General features: G+C 43.7%; 1 protein-coding gene across 1 annotated transcript in view; it reads left to right on the forward strand.

Moving 5' to 3' along the window:
• Positions 1-17,796, forward strand: part of STAP1 (signal transducing adaptor family member 1) — a 146,439-nt gene that overhangs the window by 79,352 nt on the left and 49,291 nt on the right. Inside the window, exons 5-6 of the mRNA XM_088463303.1 lie at positions 8,841-9,022; positions 12,322-12,456. Coding sequence (XP_088319429.1) covers positions 8,841-9,022; positions 12,322-12,456 — 317 coding nt within the window. The remainder of the gene's footprint in view (positions 1-8,840; positions 9,023-12,321; positions 12,457-17,796) is intronic.

Here is a 17,796-nt window from a genome sequence, read left to right on the forward strand (position 1 = left end):
TGGGTTCTGCTGATGGAGAAGGAAAGTGCCACAGTGGAAAAGGAAGACAGCGGCGTGGCTTAGGGGAAGGCAGTGGTGCAGAAGGAAACAGTGGCACGGATGCAAGGCGGTGCAGATGGAGAAAGACAGATTGGTACGGATGAGAGAACACAGACTACCATAGTTCAGAGACCACACCGCAGTAGGGATTGGGGAAGACAGATTGGTGTGGATGGGGAGGACTGACCAATGAACCCCCTAAACCACAGGAAATAAAGGAGACTCAGTAACCAAACAAATAATGGATTCCCTATGTAAACCCCCCCGAAACATTTCTACCGGGACGGTAACAAAAGAACAGTTTTACCAGACAAAAGTTGCCCATCCAATCCCGTTACAGAAAGAGGAACTTGTAGTCTCTCTACAAGTTTTTGAACCTCTTGCTGCTCAATAAAAGTACATGCAACCCCACAGTCAAAGCACTCAGCGCAACAGTCTCCTTGTCAGGGGACAGAAGTGTGATGGTAAACTTCAGGGAGTTAATGGCTTGATTCTTCGTGGCGCCTAGAGGGCACTCCCCTTCACAACCTAGACTATGAAGTTTACGACCTCTACGGCCCTGGTCGTGTTAGTGAGCTGCTCGTTGTGATAATGTTTTCATTTTATCAAGACATGCTGTTTTACAACACTACCATACAGAGACGTAACTAGACTTTTTGGCGCCCTGTGCCAGAGAGAGCATTGGTGCCCCCTCCCCCCATTTTTTAAATAGGGACATAAGATAGTGCACCTCAAACAGGGCCATGGTACATGGGGAAGGGCCAGGGAAGAGATAGGGGAGGCCAGAAGATTCTGGGGATAAAAGAAGAGGAAGCTACAAGCGAGAATGAGAATAAACAGGAAAATTGACAGGCCCAAACAGTGCCCCCTGCCCTGCGGTGCCCTGTGGCATGGCACTGTACGCACTACACTAGTTACGGCCCTGCTACCATATGCAACAAGGGCCTGAAGGCAAGAGAGTAAAAACCTAAAGAGATAACATTGTGAAACTTATTTATGCTGTTTACTATATTTGTTCTTAGGTCTACCTCTGGTACACTGTATACACCTTGTGGCGGCTAACATATAAATAACAGTTTAAAAAAAGACATAAAACAATAACAAATAGCAGTGTTACACTAAGAATTGAAGCCTATATTTAAATAAAGAATAACCTGTATAAAATGTGATGATGATATTCCTTTAAAAAATAAATATGATTTTGTCTACTGTAGTGATTATTAGGCTGATTTAACAAAAGGCAAAAAGCTTTCGCCAGCTTTGTTCTATACATCAAAGGGTTACCACCAGGGGTGTATCTAGGAATCCAAGCGCCCCTGGCAATGTAATGGACCGGCGCCCCCCCTATGCAGTGCCCCCAGTAGTAACCCTCAAGTAGCAATCCCCCTATGCTGCATTGCCCCCATTAGTAGTCCCCCATATACAGTGCCTCCAGTAGTAGTCCCCCCCCTATACAGTGCCCCCAGTAGTGGCCACCCCTATACAGTGCCCCCAGTAGTGGCCACCCCTATACAGTGCCCCCAGTAGTGGCCACCCCTATACAGTGCCCCCCGTAGTAGGCACCCCCCCCCTGTAAAGTGCCCCAGTAGCGGCCACCCCCTATTTCAGTGCCCCCAGTAGTGGCCACCCCTATACAGTGCCCCCCGTAGTAGGCACCCCCCCCCCTGTAAAGTGCCCCAGTAGCGGCCACCCCCTATTTCAGTGCCCCCAGTAGTGGCCACCCCTATTGAGTGCCCCCAGTAGTGGCCACCCCCCTAAATTGTCCCCAGTAGTGGCCACCCATATACAGAGTCCCCAGTAGCAGGCACCCCCCCCCATAAAGTGCCCCCAGTAGCGGCCACCCCTATAGAGTGCCCCCAGTAGTGGCCACCCCCCTAAATTGCCCCCAGTAGTGGCGTCCCCTATAGAGTGCCCCCGGTAGTGGCCACCCCCCTAAATTGCCCCCAGTAGTGGCGTCCCCTATAGAGTGCCCCAGGTAGTGGCCACCCCCCTAAATTGTCCCCAGTAGCGGCCACCCATATACAGAGTCCCCAGTAGCAGGCACCCCCCCCCATAAAGTGCCCCCAGTAGCGGCCACCCCTATAGAGTGCCCCCAGTAGTGGCCTCCCCTATAGAGTGCCCCCAGTAGTGGCCACGCCTATGCAGAGCCCCCTGTAGTGGGCACCCCCCCCATAAATTGCCCCCAGTAGCGGCCACCCCTACACACACAAAGAAAAAAAAGAACCTTACCTGATCCTCGCTCCTGACGCGACCGCCGCTGTCCGCTCAGTCCCGCCCGCTCTTCTCCTGCATGGGAGAGACATCATACGTAATGACGTCTCTCCCATCACATGCCTTCAGAGGGAGCCGGAAGACGGAGCTCATTAGTGAGCTCCAGCCGGCTCCCTCCGCGGACGACGCAGCAGCAAATGAGAGTCTGTCTGACTCTCATTAGCTGGCTGCTATTACAAACACACAGCCGCCGCTGGCGGCTGCTTGTTTGTAAACTGTGTAGGGCAGACCGCTATCACTGCGGTCTGCCCTACACTTGTGGGGCCGAGGGACTTGTCCACCCCTTGACTTCTGGTGGCACTGCCGGGTGGCGCCCCCCCTTTGGCCGGCGCCCCTGGCGACTGCCATCCTGGCCAATGGGTAGATACGCCCCTGGTTACCACCACTGGTAAGTATGCATGTGGAGCCTATGTTAGTAACATGGCAGTACAGTTGCAATACCTGTTCTGTTATTGTCTCTCAAGTCAGCAATACTGCGTGACCTATATATTTCACCCTTCACTATTCACTGCCAGGACTTTGCCTTGCACAGAAAATTGTTTGCACTGTAGAGAATTCAAACTTCCCTCTTGTAACTCTCCCCACTATCTACAATAATCAGTAGGCATATGCTCTTGCAGGGACAAAGTACATGTCAGTGGATCCAGGACACACCAGTGAGCTTGCAAGCTAATATTTACTTTGAGGTAGCCTTCTCATAATTTTCCAAGTAATATTGTACCAAGACTGAAAGTTGATATGGAGCTATTTATTTTTAGCCTGTATGACAAGTGAATGCAATATCTATTTTGCACTAATCAATACTGTAGTCCATGCATTGTATTCCCTCTGAAAAAGCACTTGAGAAACTTTGTAAATATCTTCTAGCAAATAAAATACATTACTCACTAGTAATATTATTGATATATATTCCTGTGGGTGTATTGCATCTCCCTCCGATCTCCACAGACCCTCATTGTAATTGTACCTCCCGAGTGTTATCTGATCCCCCAGGGATCATCAGTCGCCCTGCTACAGTGATCTCTGCACTGGCAGTCACAGCATGCTGCATCACTGCAGGGGGGACGGGAAAGCAGGAGGAAATTTGTTCTGCACATGTGCAGAACATATTTCCTCCTTAAAAACCATCGCATAGGATGAGACCGTGTCAGCGACAGCCCAGTTGGCGGCGGTCACATCCCATGCGACTGCACCAATTTAGTGGTTAAGGGGCGCATTCATCAATCCTTAAAGTAGGTGTAAACATTTTTGATATCTCCTGCTTACCTTTCACTCTTTATCCAGTCCACATTCATCAAACTCCAAAAAGTGAAAGTTTTCAGGGTTTGACTGCAGGAACCTACACAGCGTGAGTAAGTGATATGCACTAAAACTACCAGACAGGTCAGACTTGACGGTGTAAGATTCTGCATCTACTAATCAGTGGCGGAATTGGCAGTGGCTGGGGTCAAGAAAACAGGTGCTTTTCAAAGTAGCTGTCCTCGAACTGGAGCAATATAGAATTACTCTGGTAATTTGATATTCGATGCCGCAACTTGCAGTGAATCAGATACCTAAGTACCATGATCTTTATTGCTGAATAAGCCCCTAAATCCTGATCTCTTCCCCAGTGGACAGACTGTCACTCCAGCCATTTCTTTAGCATCTGTTTTTCCAAAAATATGTGAAAAACATTGTTCTAGTCATCATTTCTGTGCCCTCACTTTTCCCCTTGGAATAGCTGTCAGTAGATGTGTTCTTTAGTACCAATGTAATTTTGCATAATTGGGTGGGAAGGCACTTGGAGGCTGTTGGGAGGGGACCAGGAGATCCCTCTCCTGCGTTAATCCCTATATAAAATCATAATAGTAGCTGGCACCATCTAAAGATGGCATTAGCAAACGGGGTCAAGAGAAAATTCTTCAGACAGACCATAATCCACTTTGAGAATAATGAGAACTGTGGCCTGCAATACAATCATATCTCCTGAGTTCAGGCTTTCTTACATTGCAGTACCATTTAAACCATTTGGGAAGCTGGCATTTTTACATGGTCTGGCCTTTAATAAATAGACCCCTATATTTCATCAAAAACACCTCATCAGTGAAGCTTCTCTATTCCCTAATTCCCCCAGTTCCATTCTATGGGGCCTATTCATCATCACTTAATTTCTACAAAAGTAGGTGAAAATTAACATTGCATTTTCCGGGCCATTCATCAAGAGGATAAAGCAGGAGATATCACAAATATGTCCTGCTTACCTCTCTCTCCGGAATGGCCCGAATTACAGAGAGAGAATTGACAGAATTCCTCAAGCTCCGAAAATACAATATTTTTGGGGCTTGACTACGGGGGCATTCGCCGTCTTCAGATAGCATTTGCTGCTGCTCGGAACCAGCTTCTTCCCTATGATAAAGCTAAAGCAGAATATAAAATCACCTCCGAATTACAGCAAGTAGGCAATCTCCAAATTAGAATAAACTCAAATATAGTATCCGACCGGGAAGTGAATGGAATAAAATAACATTGGACTAAATAAAATAACTAGAATGAAAAAGCTTACAACTGGTAACTTCTTTATCTGTATAGATATGCTTGACCTTGGGTCACACAAATATAAGGTGTAGCTGGAAATACACAATGGATCTTGTATTTTCCCTCATACCTTATCTAATAAAATAACTCATAACAGGTCTACATATTCCTACACCATCCCTTTTCATACTGCAAGGGGAAATTCTGTGCTTGCGTTGAGTTAGTATGTTAATTATCGGGATCCATTCGGACCACAATAATTAACATAATGCACAGACCCCTATACAGGTTGAGTCTCCCATATCCAAAATGCTTGGGACCAGGGGTATTTTGAATAATGAAATATTCCGTATTTTGGAATATTTGCTTATCATAATGAAATATCCTGGGAATGGGACCCCAATATACACACAGAATGCATAAATGTGTTATATACACCTTATACACACAGCCTGCAGGTAATTTTATATAATATTTTTAATAATTTGTGCCTTAGACAAAGTTTGTGTACATTGAACCATCAAAAATCAAAGGTTTAATTATCTCAGTCATTCCAAAATAATTCCGTATTTCGGAATATTCCGTATTTCAGAATATTTGGATATGGGAGACTCAACCTGTATCACCATTCTTCACAACATCTATCTAATCTTTGTCTCCAAAAAAATAATGCTACTCCTACACCTTCATGCTTATGTGATATCTACCAATGTCATCTTTACATAACAGACCAGTTGAGTGGCCTGTCTATACAATGTTATTGGGAAATTGACAAAGTTCATATTGAGGACATACAGTGCACTTTTATTATATTGCCCAGTTTGTACCCAGCTTTAGAATAGGCACTATTATAGGTAAGTTCTTGATAAATTGACATAATGAGGTTTGCCGTGACATAGTAGATGGGCACGCATTTGTGGACAAATTTGTTCTAAGAACCTCATTTATACTCCATGTTAATTGTAGAGTTTATCGTTATTGTTTTGACTGTCACTCCGTATGCTTAGTACTCAGTGTGTGCACCTGCATTTTCTATTTCCTGCATGGTTTCTGGTGAACCATTTAAGCCATCCCCTGCAGGTTAGCAGATAACACTGATCTATAAAAATGTTGTGTATGAGTTTGTGGAGTCAGCGGCCAGCTAATATTAGTCCAAGATCACCGCATACAATTATGGATCCCTTGGTTTTATGTATGAGTATTGTCATATCTCTTTTTAGGGATAGATACAGTCAGGTCCATAAATATTGGGACATTGACAGAATTTTCAGATTTTGGCCTCTATTCACCACCACAATGGTTTTGAAATGAAACAAACAAGATGTGCTTTAACTGCAGACATTCAGATTTAATTTGAGGGTAATTACATCCAAATCGGGTGAACGGTGTAGGAATTACAACAGATTCAATATGTGCCTCCCACTTTTTAAGGGGCCAAAAGTAATGGGACTATCAACTCAAAAGCTATTTCATGGACAGGTGTGGGCTATTCCCTCATTATTTCATTATCAATTAAGCAGGTAAAAGGTCTGGAGTTGATTCTAGGTGTGACATTTGCATTTGGAATCAGTTGCTGTCAACTCTCAATATGAGATCCAAAGAGCTGTCACTATCAGTGAAGCAAGCCATCATTAGGCTGAAAAATCAAAACAAACCCATCAGAGAGATAGCAAAAACATTAGGTGTGGCCAAATCAACTGTTTGGAACATTCTTAAAAAGAAAGAATGCATCGGAGAGCTCAGCAACACCAAAAGACCCGGAAGACCACGGAAAACAACTGTGGTGGATGACAAAATAATTAATTATTTCCCTGGTGAAGAAAAACCCCTTCACAACAGTTGGCCAAATCAAGAACACTCTCCAGGAGGTAGATGTATATGTGTCAAAGTCAACAATCAAGAGAAGACTTCACAAGAGTGAATATAGAGGGTTCACCACAAGATGCAAACCATTGGTGAGCCACAAAAATAGGAAGACCAGATTAGAGTTTGCCAAACAACATCTAAAAAAGCCATTGCAGTTCTGGAACAACATCCTATGGACAGATGAGACAAAGATCAACTTGTACCAGAGTGATGGGAAGAGAAGAGTATGGAGAAGGAGAGGAACTGCTCATGATCCAAAACATACCACCTCATCATTGAAGCATGGTGGTGGTAGTGTCATGGCGTGGGCATGTATGGCTGCCAATGGAACTGGTTCCCTTGTATTTATTGATGATGTGACTGCTGACAAAAGCAGAAGAATGAATTCTGAAGTGTTTCGGGCAATATTATATGCTCATATTCAGTCAAATGCTTCAGAACTCATTGGACGGCGCTTCACAGTGCAGATGGACAATGACCCGAAGCATACTGCAAAAGCAACCAAAGAGTTTTTTAAGGCTAAAAAGTGGAATGTTATGCAATGGCCAAGTCAATCCCCTGACCTGAATCCGATTGAGCATGCATTTCACTTGATGAAGACAAAACTGAAGGGAAATTGCCCCAAGAACAAGAAGGAACTGAAGACATTTGCAGTAGAGGCCTGGCAGAGCAGCACCAGGGATGAAACCCAGCGTCTGGTGATGTCTATGCGTTCCAGACTTCAGGCTGTAATTGCCTGCAAAGGATTTGCAACAAAGTATTAAAAAGTGAAAGTTAGATTTAGGATTGTTTAGTTTTTCCCATTACTTTTGGCCCCTTAAAAAGTGGGAGGCACATATAGAAACCATTGTAATTCCTACACCGTTCACCTGATTTGGATGTAATTACCCTCAAATTAAATCTGAAAGTCTGCAGTTAAATCACATCTTGTTTGTTTCATTTCAAAGCCATTGTGGTGGTGAATAGAGGCCAAAATATGAAAATTCTGTCAATGTCCCAATATTTATGGACCGGACTGTATATTGGGCCTTATTCAGAGTCAGATGCATCTGCAATCAATTGCGACTTGAAGTATCTGTGTGCATTCACAAAATGTAAAAAATAACAATACACAATGCAAGTGTATTACAGTTATTGGCCTGAGAGAGCTGATGATAATTACCCTAGTGGATTTGTGCATTTGCAATCCCTAGCAAATTTGATTGTGTACAAAGAGTGTTTAGTACAGTGTAAAACCATTTCAAAACACTGTAGCTTCAGTCTTAGCTGTTTTTTTATGATTGTTTTTTTAGTATGTGTTCTCAGCGTTTGAGACCAATCTTAAACAGTCATCATTATGAACTTTACACTTACACCACGGTCAGTGCACACTCAACTCAGAAGCCTTCAAAAGGTTGCGTTTGAGACTTTTCATGGGATATTTTATTTGCGGTATGTGAATGCAGGACCACACCAAGCCCTCACTGTGCGCCCGATTTATGCAACTACCCGCCATCCAGCCCTTGTTCCGGCCCCCTAGACATACACTTTTCCAAATCACACTTGAGACTGAAAAAAAAAAAGACATATTGCGAGAATTTGTCATATGTAATGCAAAAATTGCAACTTCAGACAAAAAAATGTTGCCATTAGCGGTTTAGCCTGACTGAATAGGCCCATAATCACTAACAGGTGCATGAGAAATCCTTTCTGTAATACGCTGCTCTAAATGGAATGGGTATGGGATGCCGGCATTCAGGATCCCGGCAGTCAGAATCCCGACGCCGGCTTCCCAACAGGGTTAGAATACCGACACGTTGACGGTCGGTATCCTAACTCTTTCTCTGTCCCTACCCTAACCATCCCCCTAGTCCCTAACCCTAATGCTAACCCACCCCCCAACTTATGTTTGGGATTCTGGCGGTCGGGATGCTGGCGCTGGGATTCTGACCACCGGAATCCCCTCCGTCTGCATTTTAAACACATCCCCTCTAAATGATGCTTACTTTTTAATGTGTTGAAGCAAAACGGGATTTAACAATGTGTAGAACTAAGATATATTACATCATATTTGTTTTCCTTTGTAGATAATTCTTTGTTCTATGCTATTATATTACCATTAATACGTTTGCTGATCAATGTGGTAAAGTTTGTCACTTATTTTCTTTCAGCTATCAGTCCCGACTTGTGTGACCCTGTTACCTGGACAAATAATTAGGCTTAAAGAAGTGCTAGAAAAGGAAACATCACGTAGTACATCTCAATCTTCTGAAGAGACAATTCCTTCGCCGACTGTAGCCTCTCCATGTCAGCAAATATACGTGGATGTTGAGAATGCAAATGAAATGCCTTTGTAAGTTTAGTCTTTACTCTCTTTAGATTGCCTTGTCTGCTCACCCTATGTACTAGGTGCACCTAATATTGTGTTGGTAATTTGATGTTTTTAATAACATTGCTACTGTGGTAACACTTGTGATAATCGTGTGGCAATATAGAGACAAGGGATTATTTATTAGATTGACTATTTGTTTGAGCAACTGTGAAAGTGAAAACCACATGAAAATCTTGTGGTTGTTCCTTTATATCGGGGATATCATTTAACAGAACTAGTTTTCATATCTAAACAAAGTTGGGAAGGTACTCATTATTTATATATTTACCAATTAGGTGACCAATTAAGCTGGGATAAAGTTGCAGTGAAAACTGTTAAATTGTTAAGTATAAAAAAAAAAGAGATAACCATGCAAGTCACATTTTTAGTAAGAATCCGGTTCTGACAAGCTATGAAATGGCTGTATATTCAATGCCTGGGCAGCGAGTATTCAGGGAATGTTGACCCTTGTCTCTTCTTTAGAAGCTCATTCTCCTGCCCTACCTGGGAATAGAATCTTTCATTTTGTGGCTTGTTATACAACATGGCTTATCATGTGAAAACACTGATTCACTGGCAACACAGGGCTGGCTTTGGGAGAGGGCAAACCTGGCATTTGGTGGGCAACCCATCCTCTGCATATTAGACTTGGCAGCAGATAAGGTTCTGCACATGTTAGATTTGGCATTAGATATGGCCCTACATATGTTAGAGTTTGTTAGATACGATTTTCCATATAATACTTGGTACCAGATACAGCTCTTCATATAACTATGGCAAAAGGTATGGCAAATAGGTATGGCTCTGCATACTGGTCTTGATGTCAGATATAGACTATATTAGACGTGGCACCACATATGGCTCTCGGTAATAGATTTGCCACAGATACTGTATGTCTCTACATGCCACCAAATATAGGTCACCATATTAGACAGCCACAAATAAGGATCCACATAAGAGACTTGGCAATGGATGTGGCTAAACATAATAGTCTATACACCATATATTACCTAACTGCTTGAGCTGGCTCTTAGATTCTGATACATTTGTTGAGGGTGGCTCAGGCTACAAGTACCCGGCTAGCTGTTTACTCAATTCAACCTGAACCAAGAAGGTGGTGCCTAAACATATGCAATCAGTTCTGGCTAAAGGCACGGCAGGTTCCAGTAGGCTGTCAGACAAACTTGCTAGCAGGAGCTGCAGATTACGTTTTTTATTTTTTTTTAAAGTACCAGTGCACCATTCCTTCATCTGCAGCTGAGGAGAGGATATAGTTAACATATGAGGGTCTGTGCAATGGGTCTTTTGTGCAGGCTCTGCAACATGCAGATGACAACATGGATATGCAAAATGGCTGATAATGGGGCATATGAAATTGCAATAAGCAGGACTCTATTTTGCCTATAACTAGTCCTCTATCTGCCACAGCAGCCAGACTATGTCCTCCGTTAAAACAATTGCATGCCAGCAGCAGCAGCAGAATAGATTATGAAAGGTGTGCTGGGGTAGTATCCAATGTCTACAACCCTTGCTGCTCTCCTAGTGGAGAAGATGGGGCTTACCTGGTAGGTGGAGAGTGCTAGGATACTGGGATCATGACCAGTTCCGATTCTGAATTATTGCTTGTCTGGTGCAAGTAGGGCCATCAACACAGAGGAGAAATTTACCATAATTATTGGTTACTGGAGCGATTCCTTTGTGTAACTGGCCTACACATCTCTCATGATGATTCCCAAGACAAGACATCAGGGGAGGCAGGGCCGGATTAAGGTCTGTGGGGGCCCCTGGGCAACAAACGTGTGGGGGCCCCTATCGATAAAAGTGTTTTTTTTTTCTATAAAATATATATATATATAAATATATATATATACACACACACACACGTGTGTGTGTGTGTATATATATATATTTATATATATATATTAGGGATGTGCAGGCTCGGATAGGTTCGAGTTTGCACGTGGAGTTCGGATTTTTCCCTCCAAAAAAACGGAACTCAGAACGAGGCAAAACGTCATCTTACATGGACGAACATCATCATTCCTGGACAAAAGACCAGGAATGATGATGTTCGTCCATGTAAGATGACGTTTTGCCTCGTTCTGAGTTCCGTTTTTTTGGAGGGAAAAATCCGAACTCCACGTGCAAACTCGAACCTATCCGAGCCTGCACATCCCTAATATATATATATATACACACACACACACATATACGTGTGTGTGTATATATGTATGTATATATATATATATATATATATATATATATATATAATATATATGAAAAGCATATATATACATATACGTGTGTGTGTATATATATATATATATATATATATATATATGAGATGAAATACATAATATATATGATATACAATATGTCATATGTATGAGATATCTGAGTATATCAGGGTGTGTGTGTACAGGATAAATGAAAAAGAATCTTTATATATATATATATATATATATATATATATCTATATCTGATAGATATATATATATAATATATATATAATCTCATCTCACCGGTGAACGCTGGCAACCTGGCATTGAAGCAGCTGGGCAGTGGGTGCAGGGATCCCTGGTGTAGTGTGAGGGAATGAGATAGATCCCCTTCCGTTTGTGAGGCTTCTATGGACGGATGAAGACGGAGCCATCAGGCTGGAGGCTTGCAGAGGAGGATCTGGAGGCGGAGCCATCAGTGTGACTGACTGCTCCGTGCTCCACAAAGGCTTATGGGTGGAGCTGCTGCGGCTGGGCATGCGCAGCAGCTCCCCCGTCGGCCATGTTTTTTTTACTAGCTGCCCGATTGGAGCTTAATCTCCGATCGCGGAAGCCCGGCGAGGGGGGAGGTGGGTCGGGTCGGTAAATGAAAGCCAGGCTGTGTGACACCGGCCACCAAAGTCACATGCCCAGCGGGAACTGGCCCGAGGTCTTGGCGGCTCCGTTAAGAAAAAATAAAAGTTTATGTAGTCGGGGACAGTGTGTGGGGGCCCCTTATGTGTGGGGGCCCCTGGACGATCGCCCCTGTCGCCCCGCCTATAATCCGGCCCTGAGGGGAGGAAATTGTAATTGTCATGATAAAGGTTAGTCATGAGGTAGTAGAGGAACATTTAGTACCGTGAAAGGACCACCTACCAGTGCATGTCCTCTAAGTTAAAGCTTGCCCCTCCTTCCCTGGTCTGGGGAAAAAAGTAGATATGACATACAAAATCACAGGAAACAAGGAAAGTGTCTCTGTAATGTTTATAACATGTGATATCTGACCCCTTCCATTTTATAAAGGTGTTTTCACAATGTACCTCGCCAAGAAGCTGCAGATATGCTCTTGAACAATGAAAATCTCGGTAACTTAATTCTGAGGCCCGGGGCTGACTGCAAGAACTTTGCTGTATCCATCCTTGAGCCATCTGAGAAACGGTAATACACAAACTTCATAAATGATAGCCCTATATGGTATAAAATAATTATATTTATTTAAAAAAGGATTACACATTGGTACAATAGCATAACTTTGAAATTGTTATTTACAGGTCAGCTAATTTGACAAAGTTAATGATATTGATGTCAATATAATGAGTCTAACACAAGGCATCATTTAAATCTATTTGCACAGCACTCACTGGCTTACTTCAACTAAATACCCTCCTCTTTATTAGTGACTACTACAGAAGCAAGCAGTGTTTGGGCTAGATCACAGGGGGCATTTCACACTAGGTAAAATATTTGTTGCCAGGAAACACAGGTTTAATGATTTTACTAAATGCAAGAATGTTCAAATATACTACTTTTAAGTTATAAAGTTAATGTTAACTGCACTGTTCTGCAGCAATCAGCATAGCATTGAACTTCAAAAGAGTTTACAGTCTAATTAAAAGAAAATCCCCAACCCTTAACCATTTGACTGGCGTGGTCACACCTAATGCGACCAGTCAGAAACTCACAGGGGGCGGCTGCTAGAAGATAATTTTCCAGCAGCCGCCAATCTCAGATGGACATGTCGGCCCTTCTGCTTCCTTGCACTCTCCCCTGGTGTCTGTTGTGCAGCCGATTACTGCTGAACGGGCAGCCCGATGAAATCCCTCTTATGGCGACTGCAGGGAGGAGCCAATTTGTGAAAATATAAAGTTGGGATATTACGATGATTGATGGTCTGATAACTGGTCGACCGATATTTAAAAGATCGATAATAATGGTATGTGTATCAAAGAAAAAATAATAATAAAAAAAAAAATTGTGTTGGTTAAGTCTTAAATAAATGTTCTTGATCTAATTCAAACATAGGGCCTGATTCAGACCCGCTCGCAAACGCTATGCGATGGGGGGGCACTGCACAAGTGCCCGGTACGCAAGCCCCGCAGCGAATGAGAAATTCACTCGCTCCGGGGCTCGCTACAAACGGGGCGGCTGTCGATGTTTATCGACAGCTCGCCCCGTTTTGTAGGAGGGGAGGGGGGGATGGCTAGACAAACGAAGGCGTTCCTGAAGGAACGCCTGCCGTTTGTTGGTGGCCCTACTAACATCACTGATGTCAGTAGTGAGCTTCCTGCTCTATTTAAGCAGGAAGCTCACTGGGGCTTGCGGGAACTAGACCCTACCACAAGGGTCTCGTCGCAAGCCGGATGGTCGCGATCATCGCAACTATCACCTGGTCGCACGCAAAAGCTGCTCAATAAAAGTACATGCAACCCCACAGTCAAAGCACTCAGCGCAACAGTCTCCTTGTCAGGGGACAGAAGTGTGATGGTAAACTTCAGGGAGTTAATGGCTTGATTCTTCATGGCGCCTAGAGGGCACTCCCCTTCACAACCTAGACTATGAAGTTTACGACCTCTACGGCCCTGGTCGTGTTAGTGAGCTGCTCGTTGTGATAATGTTTTCATTTTATCAAGACATGCTGTTTTACAACACTACCATACAGAGACATAACTAGACTTTTTGGCGCCCTGTGCCAGAGAGAGCATTGGTGCCCCCTCCCCCCATTTTTTAAATAGGGACATAAGATAGTGCACCTCAAACAGGGCCATGGTACATGGGGAAGGGCCAGGGAAGAGATAGGGGAGGCCAGAAGATTCTGGGGATAAAAGAAGAGGAAGCTACAAGCGAGAATGAGAATAAACAGGAAAATTGACAGGCCCAAACAGTGCCCCCTGCCCTGCGGTGCCCTGTGGCATGGCACTGTACGCACTACACTAGTTACGGCCCTGCTACCATATGCAACAAGGGCCTGAAGGCAAGAGAGTAAAAACCTAAAGAGATAACATTGTGAAACTTATTTATGCTGTTTACTATATTTGTTCTTAGGTCTACCTCTGGTACACTGTATACACCTTGTGGCGGCTAACATATAAATAACAGTTTAAAAAAAGACATAAAACAATAACAAATAGCAGTGTTACACTAAGAATTGAAGCCTATATTTAAATAAAGAATAACCTGTATAAAATGTGATGATGATATTCCTTTAAAAAATAAATATGATTTTGTCTACTGTAGTGATTATTAGGCTGATTTAACAAAAGGCAAAAAGCTTTCGCCAGCTTTGTTCTATACATCAAAGGGTTACCACCAGGGGTGTATCTAGGAATCCAAGCGCCCCTGGCAATGTAATGGACCGGCGCCCCCCCTATGCAGTGCCCCCAGTAGTAACCCTCAAGTAGCAATCCCCCTATGCTGCATTGCCCCCATTAGTAGTCCCCCATATACAGTGCCCCCAGTAGTAGTCCCCCCCCTATACAGTGCCCCCAGTAGTGGCCACCCCTATACAGTGCCCCCAGTAGTGGCCACCCCTATACAGTGCCCCCCGTAGTAGGCACCCCCCCCCTGTAAAGTGCCCCAGTAGCGGCCACCCCCTATTTCAGTGCCCCCAGTAGTGGCCACCCCTATTGAGTGCCCCCAGTAGTGGCCACCCCCCTAAATTGTCCCCACAATGTACCTCGCCAAGAAGCTGCAGATATGCTCTTGAACAATGAAAATCTCGGTAACTTAATTCTGAGGCCCGGGGCTGACTGCAAGAACTTTGCTGTATCCATCCTTGAGCCATCTGAGAAACGGTAATACACAAACTTCATAAATGATAGCCCTATATGGTATAAAATAATTATATTTATTTAAAAAAGGATTACACATTGGTACAATAGCATAACTTTGAAATTGTTATTTACAGGTCAGCTAATTTGACAAAGTTAATGATATTGATGTCAATATAATGAGTCTAACACAAGGCATCATTTAAATCTATTTGCACAGCACTCACTGGCTTACTTCAACTAAATACCCTCCTCTTTATTAGTGACTACTACAGAAGCAAGCAGTGTTTGGGCTAGATCACAGGGGGCATTTCACACTAGGTAAAATATTTGTTGCCAGGAAACACAGGTTTAATGATTTTACTAAATGCAAGAATGTTCAAATATACTACTTTTAAGTTATAAAGTTAATGTTAACTGCACTGTTCTGCAGCAATCAGCATAGCATTGAACTTCAAAAGAGTTTACAGTCTAATTAAAAGAAAATCCCCAACCCTTAACCATTTGACTGGCGTGGTCACACCTAATGCGACCAGTCAGAAACTCACAGGGGGCGGCTGCTAGAAGATAATTTTCCAGCAGCCGCCAATCTCAGATGGACATGTCGGCCCTTCTGCTTCCTTGCACTCTCCCCTGGTGTCTGTTGTGCAGCCGATTACTGCTGAACGGGCAGCCCGATGAAATCCCTCTTATGGCGACTGCAGGGAGGAGCCAATTTGTGAAAATATAAAGTTGGGATATTACGATGATTGATGGTCTGATAACTGGTCGACCGATATTTAAAAGATCGATAATAATGGTATGTGTATCAAAGAAAAAATAATAATAAAAAAAAAAATTGTGTTGGTTAAGTCTTAAATAAATGTTCTTGATCTAATTCAAACATAGGGCCTGATTCAGACCCGCTCGCAAACGCTATGCGATGGGGGGGCACTGCACAAGTGCCCGGTACGCAAGCCCCGCAGCGAATGAGAAATTCACTCGCTCCGGGGCTCGCTACAAACGGGGCGGCTGTCGATGTTTATCGACAGCTCGCCCCGTTTTGTAGGAGGGGAGGGGGGGATGGCTAGACAAACGAAGGCGTTCCTGAAGGAACGCCTGCCGTTTGTTGGTGGCCCTACTAACATCACTGATGTCAGTAGTGAGCTTCCTGCTCTATTTAAGCAGGAAGCTCACTGGGGCTTGCGGGAACTAGACCCTACCACAAGGGTCTCGTCGCAAGCCGGATGGTCGCGATCATCGCAACTATCACCTGGTCGCACGCAAAAGCTGTGGGTGGTCATCCACAGCTTAGCGAGCGGCCAGGAGGCCGGGTAAAAAAAAAAAAAAAAGCGGCCGCCCTGATTCATAGCGAGCGCTCGCTTTTTGCAAGCAACTCTGAATCAGGCCCATAGAACATAGAAAACCCGATAATTTCTGAGAGGGTTTTAGAAAAAATATTTGCCAGTTAAGGGGTTAATTAATAAAGGTAATAACATGCTGTTTAGTAAACACTGAAAGTATTAAGGAAATGCACAAGGAGAGAAGCCTATTCAGAACAAAAATCTGCAATACTATTAGGAGTACATTTACTAAGATGGGAGTTCTATTAAGAAGTGATGTTGCCCATAGCAACCAATTAGATTCCAGATATTATCTTCTAGAATGTGCTAGATACATGAGAAGTAGAATCTGATTGGTTGCTATGGGCAACATCACTTCTTAAATAGAACTCCCATCTTAGAAAATTTATTATAGATAATTGACATTTATGGACTTTTACAATTAAATTAACTATCATTTTGAATAGCATGAAGGGGATGTAGTTAAATGACAATCCCAACACTGGCTAAGGAGTTATGACAGGCGTCAAGATACCAATGCCTGTCATAATCCCGATATACAGAACGCAGCAGTGACTGATGAAGGTAAGTTCGGGCGCCCGTTCTCATAGTTGCGTGAGTGTGAGGGGGGGGGTGAGGGTTATGTTTAGGGCACCCCAGGGAGACTTAAGGTTAGGCACTTCCCGTAGAGGGTTAGGCTAGGGGAAGGGGGGTTAGGCACCCCCGGGGGGAGGTTAGGGTTGGGCACCCCCCCGGAAGGGTTCGGTTTAGGGAGCGGGGAGGGGGGGTTAGGTTTAGGCACTAAAAGGAGAAGGTTAGGGTTAGGCACTGGGGGGCGATTAGGGTTAGGCACCCCTAAAGGCAGGTTAGGGGGGAGAGGGGAGGGTTAGAGTACTTACCTCAGCTTGTCGGGATTTCAGCCTGTCGGTTTCTCCTTGTCGTGATTTGAACCGGCGGCTAAACAGCTGCCGGTAATACAATCCCATTCCGCATGAAGCAGTGTTTGGTAACGTGATATGCTTAATGGGACTCATGATTGGCCTTTGTTCCAACATGAAGACTGCACAATGCCTCAACCAGGGCCGGATTAAGGTCTGTGGGGGCCCCTGGGTAACAAACATGTGGGGGCCCCTATTAAATATGGACGAAATGGGGATTGTATCGCTCGTAAGCGGTAAATTTGACAAACATCGATAAACTAAGTTTAGCGCTGTTTGTTAAATACTGAAAACAGGACATTTAGCGAGTGATATAACCCCTTTAGCACTGTGTCCCCAGAGAAATTAAACTTCAAGCACACACAAGAAAAAAACACAATACACACCCACGGGAAAAAAAAAAAACACACATATAGGCACCCACACAAAATATTACTCACCAGTTGCACAATCTTATCCACATTACACCGC

This window comes from Taudactylus pleione, unplaced genomic scaffold (assembly GCF_031769625.1).
Source record: "Taudactylus pleione unplaced genomic scaffold, aTauple2 ptg001339l, whole genome shotgun sequence".
NCBI classification, from domain to species: domain Eukaryota; kingdom Metazoa; phylum Chordata; class Amphibia; order Anura; family Myobatrachidae; genus Taudactylus; species Taudactylus pleione.